The following is a 9,384-nucleotide window of genomic DNA, read 5'->3' as shown; positions in this document are numbered from 1 at the left end:
AGCTGTGCCGGGCTGCAAGCAGAGGGTGGATGGTGGAAAAGGTCTGAAGGCTGCAAGCAGGACATGCCAGGATCAGAAGGCGGTTTCAGAAAGCTTGTGCTGGGTGCTGCAAGAAACTCTAGTAGCGGAGGATCGGGGGCGGTGGGGTGGTGGGGGCCTTCCGGGAGGTGGGGGCTCTGGGAGCCGGAGGCCGTGCAGAGGCAGAAGGAGGCTGTCCACACGCCCCCCTCTCATCGCAGGCACCGTGCTGCCAACAGTGGAGTAACAACAGCCTCATCTCGGGGCAGGAGCTAATTAAAAACCCTGGCCGCCTGCCAGTCCCCAGCCCATTTACTTGGGATTAGCTCTCGAGAGCTACTTAACTCTCCGGCAGAAGCCAGCGCCATCCCCAGTCACAGCATAATAATGGGTCAGGGCTAGGACAGAGCCTCACTGGGTGCCAGGTGGGGCTCTAAATGCGCGACCTGCCTGACCTCCTGCGCCCCTCCACAAACCTGCAAGATCAGTCTTCACACGCATCCCTGTTCCACACAGGAGGCTCTGAAGGCTCAGAGAGGGCTGGCAACTTGCCCGAGGCCATAGAGCCAGAAGCGGCAGGGGCAGGATTTGAACCCAGGTCTGTGTGATTGACCAAGATGCTGCCCTGACAATACCTGGGGTTTTGGCTCTTCTGGGATGTGTAGGTCTCCCAAACAGACAGAGGCAGACATTCAGGCAGCACTTTATAGTTTACAAAGAATTCTAGGACTTATTCTTGCTAAATCTCTAAGTAAGTCATGTCCAACTCCTTGCAATCTCATCGACTGCAGCGTGCCAAGCTTCTCTGTCCTTCTCTGTCTCCTGGAGTTTGCTCAGATTCATGTCCATTGAGTCAGTGATGCTGTCTAACCATCTCTTTTTGTTACTTTAATTCTCATAATTGCCTGAGGAAGTGGGCATGGACTTCCTGCTTTCCAGAGGGGGAGACTGAAGTTTGTTCAGCTAGTCGGTGACTGCTTGGATCAAACACAGGTGCCCTGTTCTCAAATTGAGTGCCCCTCCTCTGTACCACCTGCTTCACTGCCAGAGCTGGTGGGTGTGGGTTCATGGGCAGGGGCTCTCCTGGACTCCTTGGTGACAAGACCCAGGTAGGCCTGGCCTCGTGATGCTCCACTGAGGCTGGGGGTGGAGGGGGGAGGCCACTGGGAAGGTAAGAGGCACTGTGGGGTCATGAGAAGGAGTCCAGGTCTGCCAGGGGCTGGGACGGACTTCTCAGAGTTTGCTTGTCTGTCCGGAGACAGGAGTGGAGCGTGAGAAAGAATCCAGGTCCTGGAAACAGTGCATTGTGTTGCGGTGGAAGTGACGCTCCCTGGAGCCAGCCTTGTCCCATTTGGGTGCCCCGTCCCAGACCATCAGCATGTACCCTTCTGACTGTGATTTTCAAATGAATACACCGTTCAGCTGCTCAGGAAGTCCGTAAAGCCTCTGTTTACCGCTCTGTAAGGTGGGAGCAATACTGTCACCTTGCCCCCTCGCAGCCTGGCCACCTCAGACTCATCTTTCCGGTCTCAGTGTTCACTACTCCATCATTCCTTTCACGAACACTGTGTGGCAGGCTCCCCCAGACACCAAGCCTGGGGCTTCTTTCTGGGGCTTACACTCTGGTGGGGGGAGAGGCGGTGACACAGAAACAAGGCTGTGGGGGGCAGAGTGAGAAGAAGCAAGCGGAACAGGGAGACCCGTATTCTGGGCGAGGGGTGATGGAGGCGTGGGCTGGGGTTGCAGCTAGATCGTGGACAGACTGCCGGCAGGACGGGCCCAGGGATCAGTCGTGGGGGTGGCAGGGAGACAGGCACAGCACCAGGGCTTCCGGTCTGAACATCTGGAGCGTGCTGCTACTTGCTGGGATGATGCTGGCTGCTGGGGACCAAGGAGCGCTGTTCCCGACAAGGTGGGTGCAGATGCCCATGGGCACTTGGATGGAGAAGACATGATCTGGAGCGCAGGGAGGGCTTGGGGCAGCCACACTGGGTGGGGTTGTAATCCCAGGAGCGTAGCAGTCATGGAAGAGTATAGACAGATGAGGGGAGCTCTGAGGAAGGGGCCTGGGATGTGCCGATATACAGAGGCCACAGAAATGTGGGTGACCCAGCGCAGGGTTCCCCTGGGGATTCCAGAACCAAGGATGGAGTGTGCCATGGAGGAGGGACACCTGCTGTATCCGATGCCCCGCAAGGATGAGGACGGACCAACGTCGGAGGCTGCCTGCTCCAGGAAGCCCACCTTGATCTCACGGAGTGGGAGCCCTCGAACTCGCTTTCAGGACAGGACTGATCTACCTCTTCTGAGTCAGTAGCTCCCAGCTTTGATGCGTTTATCAGATGTGCTCCTGGGGTCCTCTGTCCCTTTTCCTCCTCGGCCTCCGAGGTGGGCCAGCCAGCCTGTCTCTGGCTGGGGACCCCGCTGTGTACTTTGTTCCTGTGGTCAGCTCAGGGTTCAAACCATGCGGGCCATCCAGTTCTGGAGCAGCGTCTACAGGGTCCACATCCGGATTTGGATGCAGCTCCAGGGAACTCTGGGAAATTCTTCGGCGGCACAAACCCTGCGGCAGCTCCCAGCCTTCCGAGCCCTCTCCCCTTCAAGGCCGGGCTCTCACCCCAGCGCCCCTGCCCCCAAGTGCACGGACGACAGCAGGAGGTGCCCTGCACTGTGCTCCCACAGGGGCCAGGCACCTGCTGGCATCTGGCCAATGTGGTCTCGCCCACCTTTTCACATGGAGGAGGGGATCTGTCCTTAACCCCATTTCTGGAGGAGAAAACTGAGGCTCAGAGAGGGTGGAAACTTGACAAGAGGGCAGGGGCTGCCTGTCTTGCCTTCCACCAGGTCTGGCACTTAGGCCAGAGCCTGGCACACACTAAACACTCAGCAGCTATTCCTGGAAGGAGGGGAGGGAAGGCGGAAGGGCGCGGGGAAGGAGGTAGGGGTCTCTGAGGCAGTGTGGCAGGGGGAGGGGCTGGGATAGAAGTCAAGCTGAGGCTTCTGAGGTCCACCCTCTCCTGTCGTCCCCTCTTTAGTGACCTCCTACTCTGCACCAGAGCCTCCCTCGCTTCGCTGGACATTGAGATCCAATCATTAAAATCCTTTTTTTTTTTTTTTGCAGAGCAAGGGCTGAAGTAGGTCAAGTTCTTGCCTGGACACAGCTCGGCCCTCATCCCGCCCGTGGAAGACACCTGTGTGCTCACACAGCTATGCCCGGGCTGGGGGTCCGCAAGTTGCGGTGAGTCCCTTGGCACCCCTGCCTCAGATTACTGTGTCCAACACCTAGTCTGCCGCCCAGGGGCTGCTCTGAAGACTCAGAGCCTTCCCACCTGTCCCTATCCTTGGAAGAGCCGCAGTGGGGAAGAAACATATTGTGGGCCGGTCCTCTGAACCTCACTGTTCAGAGCTGTAAAGTGGGAAGAAGTGACGGAGGTCAACTGACCGGAGCATGCAGGGGAGGGTGCCCAGCACCCAGCAGCCCTGAGGAAACGTTCCTTCCTTCCTTCTGGGTTGCTGGGGATCCAGAGAATATGGGTTTCCCCGGTGGTGCTAGTGGAAAAGGAACCTGCCTGCCAATGCAGGAGACATAAGAGACGCTGGTTTGATCTCTGGGTCGAATCTGGTCGGAAAGATCCCCTGGAGGAGGGCATGGCAACCCACTCCAGTATTCTTGCCTGGAGAATCCCCATGGACAGAGGAGCCTGGTGGGCCACAGTCCATAGGGTCACACAGAGTTGAACATGAGAAATGCCTTAGCACGCACGCACAGAAGATATGAGATAAGGTTTTGGAAACTTAGAGAGCTAGAAATGGTACAAATGCAGGCCTGCAGCTTCCATCAGACACTCTAAGGAACCTGAGACCCCGGAAAAGACTGAAGAGTCCTGACCTCCCGCAACAAGATCAAAAAGGATCTGGTGGCCATGGGGGTGGGGGTGGGGTGAGGCAGGGGTCCCGGGGGTAAATGGCCCCAAGAAGCACCTATTCCAGGCACCCTTCTTGGGAGGGGCTGTCCCTAAGCCACGGTGAGTAGGGTGGGGGCAGGGTTGCCATGGGTCCTCATCCCCTACCTTCTTCCAGAGAAGCAGGGCCGTGGCCAGAATGCTCAAGACGGCCAGGATGCCGACGAAGCAGAAGAGCAGGAGCTTCTGGGGGCTCTGGGGGGGCTCCTGGTACCCTGTGTCTGGGTGAGGGCAGAGAGGTCAGTTGTCTGGAGAGGTACACCCCACCCCCAGCCCTCCTTACAACTCTCCCTGACTAGGACCCCCGGACCCCACCTCTGCTGAGGTCCTCCACCACCCAACACTAGCCTTGGCCGAGCCCCTTCCTGTGTTCACTGCCTTGATTTTTGGCAAGGGCAAGGACCGCATCCTTCGCTCCTTAGGTGCCCCTGCCTCAAGGCACTGGCTCCACTGAAAGGCACTTCCGGGGCCTGAGCAAGCCACGTCACCTCCTGGGGTCTCCTCCTTCCCACCCGTGATGTAGTGCTCACACGGGCAGGAGAGGCGAGGTGAAGCAGGGGTTGGGCGGAGTCTGTACCAGGCCTGGCAGGTGCTGCCCTGCGCCAGGGGTAGGCAAGGGCACAGTCCAGCCATTTCCCTTGAGCCACCCATCCCTTCGTCCACCTCTTTCTCCCTCCATCCCTCCATCCATGTGGCGGACCAAAAAACGGCAGAGCGCCAACCACATGGCAGGCACATGTGTGTCTGGAGTTCAACCAGAACATCCTGCCACCAGGCACCAGCCCTTGCATTCAGGATCCCTCTCTTCCCAAGAAAAGCCTCTGACAGGCGGGGTGTTGCCATGAAGAGCAAGTCCAAGGTCACATCCTGGCAAACCGCAGGACTGGGGGGCCAAGCCCAGGTCCATGGCCTTCTGAAACCCTGGCACGACCAGTGGGAATGGCAGAGCTGGGTCAGAGGGTCATGACTTTGGTGATGGGCTGTTCTTAACTTCTGGGAGTCATTACTCACTCCTCTGAGAATGTGATGAAAACTAGGAATCTGACCCCAGAAAGATGTCCATGAGACGCATGCATGCTCACAGGTCTCCACAAACACACACAGGCCCCCAGGCTCTGTTCCACACTCACACAACCCATGGTGCGAAAGGGACCCCAAGGACAAGGGCCTGCCAGAGGTGGCCAGAGCCAATCCATACCCCAGACTCTGCCCTTTCCACACGAAGGTGGGCATCTCGGCACACCTGTGTGGCTAGGGGCTTCTGGAGGCAGCTCAGCTCTGTTGTGCCAAAGCTGAGCGGGGAGGCAAACATTCCCCACTTTCGTTCCTGTGCCCGCAAAGCCTGCCGGACCCTGTGCCCAGAGAAGAGCCGCAGAGGAAGCTCACCTCTGACCAGGATGAACGTGCCCTCGCCGATCATCCTGGAGTCCTGCCAGTGCACGGAGCAGTAGTAGGTCCCGGTGGCAGACGAGTTAGGCAGCTTGAGGAAGATGGGACAGGCAGTGGTGTGGGTCTGGTTCTCACTGCCTGGACCAGGTTGGCAGCTGATCTTCTTCTCGGAGCTGGTCTGGCCCTGGAGGTCCACGTGGAAGTAGCTGACTCTGAAGTCCTTGAACTTGGGGGTGTAGGGGTAGGTGATGCTGCAGCTGAAGGAGACGGCCCTGTTGGCCAGAGAGACCAGGATGGGGAGGCCGGTATGGGTCACAGACCGCTCTTCTGCCGGGGAAGGAAAGGGACAGAGTGATAGCTTCAGTGCCCGTGTCCCCATGAGGACCGGGGCTCACGCTCGCCATGTACTGCATGGGTGCAGGCGGTGTGCCGAGTGCTTTTCACACATGACCTGCGCTTCCCAACACACTCAAAGCTGAGTGTGTAAGGGCTCCGTTTTGCAGGAAGAGTCTGGGCTCAGGGGGTCCAGCTGCTAACTCTCAGTTTCTCAGCAGGTGTGGAGGGTAGCTGCAACCCCTCCCCGGGGGCTGGAAGACGCCAGACCCCACACTCCCGACCACCCTCCTTCCCGAAGGTCAAGAAGCCACGTTGGATAAAAAGCACAGGCCTGAGATGACCCAAAGCTGGAGAAGGAGGAGAAGCAAAGAGGAAGGAGGCAAGAAACCAAGTGAAGAAATGCTTCCTGGCAGGAAGAAGCCCTTCTGGGCATAGGCACGCTCTCCCCAGCCTGGAGGAGGCACCAGTGAGGAGAGACAAAGCTTTCCCTGAATCCGAGCTTGGAGAAGAACTTGTACAGTGTTTATAAAATATAGCAAGTGAAAGCAAAAGTTGCTCAGTGGTGTCCGACTCTTTGCGACCCCATGCACTATACAGTCCATGGAATTCTCTAGGCCAGAATACTGGAGTGGGTAGCAAACTGCACCCCTAAAAGCAGTTCTCGGACAATGCAGAGGAGTTCCATGGGCTGCCCCATGGCCATGACCGTGACTGAGGCAGTTCTGGGGGAGCTGTCTTCTCCCGGCCCCCACCTAACACCCCTTTCATCAGAAAAGTAAAGTGAAAGTGAAGCTCAGTCGTGTCCGACTCTTTGACTGTAGCCCACCAGGCTCCTCTGTCCATGGGATTTTCCAGGCAAGACGACTGGAGTGGGGTGCCATTTCCTTCTCCAGGGCCTTTCATCAGAGGCACCTAGGAAAACAGTCTGAAAGCTCTCCTGAGGCAGGAGTCTGCCTGGCTGGGCGCCCCACCCTCCTGCAGGCTCTGAGGTGCCCATCAGATTCTGGGCTGGGTCAGCAGTGGCCACCTCCCCACACCCGGACTTCAGCTGCCCAAGCCCCCCAGCTGCAGTGTGCCCTGTCCCCCCGCCCACCCCGCACCTTCCTTCTCCCGCAGCCGACCAGCAGACAGTTCTAAATTGAGGTCGGCAGCGAGCCACCGAGAACATGCTGGCCGGGCTGTTAATCGGGAGAAGATCATTCGTTGGAGCCACTTGGAGCGAGCAGCAGGATTTATTTGGCTGTGGAAGTGAGGCGTGGGCCCCCCACCCGCCTGTAGGGGGTGCGGGGCTGGAGAGAGGCCAGGCCGGTTTCTTCTGGGGGCTCCAGCTCAGCCCTGGGCCGGGTCCCCAGGGGAGTGAGGTCAGGCTCCCTGGGGGACCCCAGGACAGGGACAATGGCCCTCCACACCTGATAATTCCTCCAAGCTCAGGCCACACTGATATTTGGAGCTCCAGGGAACAAGCTAGACATCCTCTCCCCTGAAGGACTCAGGCTAGTCCCAGGGGATCGACTGGCACATCTGGATGTCACAGTGGGTCGGCTTTGTCACACGTGATGCTCATGCATGGAGACCCCGCTAAGCCGGTCCCAGGGGCTCCCCCGCGGGAGAGAGGGAGGGGAGAGGACGTTACACTGCACATTATATCTCTGGGCTGGTGGTGGTGACTGTTTAACTGTAACAATATTTTAATTTTGTCATAAAACAAGGAGCCTTGAGTCAGGGCTGAGGTTTAAGGCACAGCAGGGACAGGGTGTGGGTACAGAGACTGGAGGAAGGGGTGGTCAGTGATCCCCCAGGGTCCCAGCTGGGCCGGGAAGGACAGGAGGTGAGATGAACAGTACTCACCACCCCCAGCGAGCCCACCCCGTGTCCTTCCTGCACACACAGGCCACCGCCCAGCTCTGCAGCCCCCTCTGCGGTCCCCTCTGCCCAGACCACCACCTCCTCACTCAGCCAACGCCTCCCTAGTCCCCAGATCTCAGCTCAGGAACCACTTGCAACATTTACGCATCTCCTCCCGTTTGGTTCTCGCAATGAAGCTTCAAGGCAGCCCGGCGAGCACAGTGATAGCCTGGTGTTTCCTCATGGGGGTCGGGAGGTTGGAACCCGACCAAAAGTGAAGTGAAAAGTGATAATCGCTCAGTGGTGTCCGACTCTTTGCTATGCTGTGGACTGTGGCCCCCCAGGCTTCTCTGTCCATGGGATTCTCCAGGCAAGAATACTCGAGTGGGTAGCCATTCCCTTCTCCAGGGGATCTCCCCGACCCAGGGATCGAACCCAGGTCTCTCCCATTGCAGGCAGATTCTTTACCATCTGAACCACCAGGGAAGCCCGGAACCCAACCAAAGCCACCAGGAAAGTGGCCGCACTGAGGCCTCTCCCCCTCCCCCAGCACCTCCTCCTGTCCAGGATCCAAGCGGCCATGCCAGGCCCGGGGAGGCTGGCTGTGCTGTTGGGGCCACCTTCCTGTTTGTCCCAGCAGGAAGACATCCATCCAAGTGTCTTAAAAATGATCCCCATTTGAGGCATGCTTCTAGAAAATGATGAAATCTGCTAGTGCAATTAAGCCCGTCTTTAAAATTCTGGGGAAATCCATAAAAATAGATGACCATTGTTCTGTATTCTTCTGGGATTTGTTATTTTAAGGTCAGAGGGATAGGACCATGGAAGGGGATGGCTTTGGCTCAGGTCTACCGCAGAAAGAACCTCAGATCTGGGGTGGATCTGTCTCCAAAAATGTGGAAGGACGAGGCCATCTCTGTGGACCAGTGAGGGCAGCCGGTCGGGAGATGGCGGGCCAAGAACAGGGAGGAGGAGGGCCCGGTGTTGGAGGAAGGCAACTGGGTTCTGACCCGACGATGGTACTAACCGCCTCCAGTGTCCCTTCTTTTTACTGGGATGTCAGCACCCCGGAGCCTGGACCATAGCAGCCCAGCTTCCCCCACTTCTCCTGGACCTGTGCCTCCAAGCAGCCCCTCTGGGGTCCAGGCTGCTCCAGCTGGCAGCCACCTGAAGCATTCCACAGCTCAGGCTCAGAGCCACAGTCAGGTTCAGAGTGATTTCCGAGTCCACGACGGCTTTTCAGCTACCATCTGTTTACACCCCCAACAAACATTTAGGAGTACCTCAGGAAATGGCAACCGACTCCAGCACTCTTGCCTGGAAAATCCCGCAGACGGAGGAGCCTGGCAGGCTGCAGTCCATGGGGTCGCAAAGAGTTGGACACGACTGAGCGACTTCAGTTTCTTTCTTCCTTTCACTTAGGGACTTCCCTGGTGGTCCAGTGGTTAAGACTGTGCTTCCAATGCAGGGGGGCCTGGGTTTGATCCCTGGTCAGGAAACTAGAGCCCACGTGCCACAATTAGGAGTTTGCATGCCGCAACTACAGATCCCGCCTGTGTCATGAATCTCGAAGATCCCACAGGCCGCAACTGAGACTCAGAGCAGCCAAATAAATGAATTAATATTAAAAAATAAAAAGAGTACCTTAAGGCCTGGAGGAGCTCCCTGCCCTCGCAACGCTCCCAGTCTAACAGGGCAGCAGATGGAGCCAGGGGAGGGAACCAATAATTGAGACTGGGGAGGACAGGAAGGGGTAGTGATATCCTAGAGTGTGGGAGCAGGAACACACACATACAGTGAGGCCAGAACTGGCCCGAGGACAGAGGGGAAAGAA

General features: G+C 57.7%; 1 protein-coding gene across 2 annotated transcripts in view; it reads right to left on the bottom strand.

Moving 5' to 3' along the window:
• Positions 1–9,384, bottom strand: part of NFAM1 (NFAT activating protein with ITAM motif 1) — a 37,784-nt gene that overhangs the window by 12,608 nt on the left and 15,792 nt on the right. Inside the window, exons 2-3 of one of the 2 annotated variants that reach the window (XM_010843655.1) lie at positions 5,367–5,696; positions 4,089–4,201 (exon numbers count right to left, since the gene is read on the bottom strand). In XM_010843655.1, the coding sequence (XP_010841957.1) occupies positions 4,089–4,201; positions 5,367–5,696 (443 nt within the window). The remainder of the gene's footprint in view (positions 1–4,088; positions 4,202–5,366; positions 5,697–9,384) is intronic. The other variant, XM_010843656.1, reaches the window with a different exon arrangement.

This window comes from Bison bison, unplaced genomic scaffold (genome assembly GCF_000754665.1).
Source record: "Bison bison bison isolate TAMUID 2011002044 unplaced genomic scaffold, Bison_UMD1.0 scf7180017864184, whole genome shotgun sequence".
In the NCBI taxonomy this organism is placed as follows: Eukaryota; Metazoa; Chordata; class Mammalia; order Artiodactyla; family Bovidae; genus Bison; species Bison bison.
This window is presented reverse-complemented; position numbering and strand designations above follow the sequence as displayed.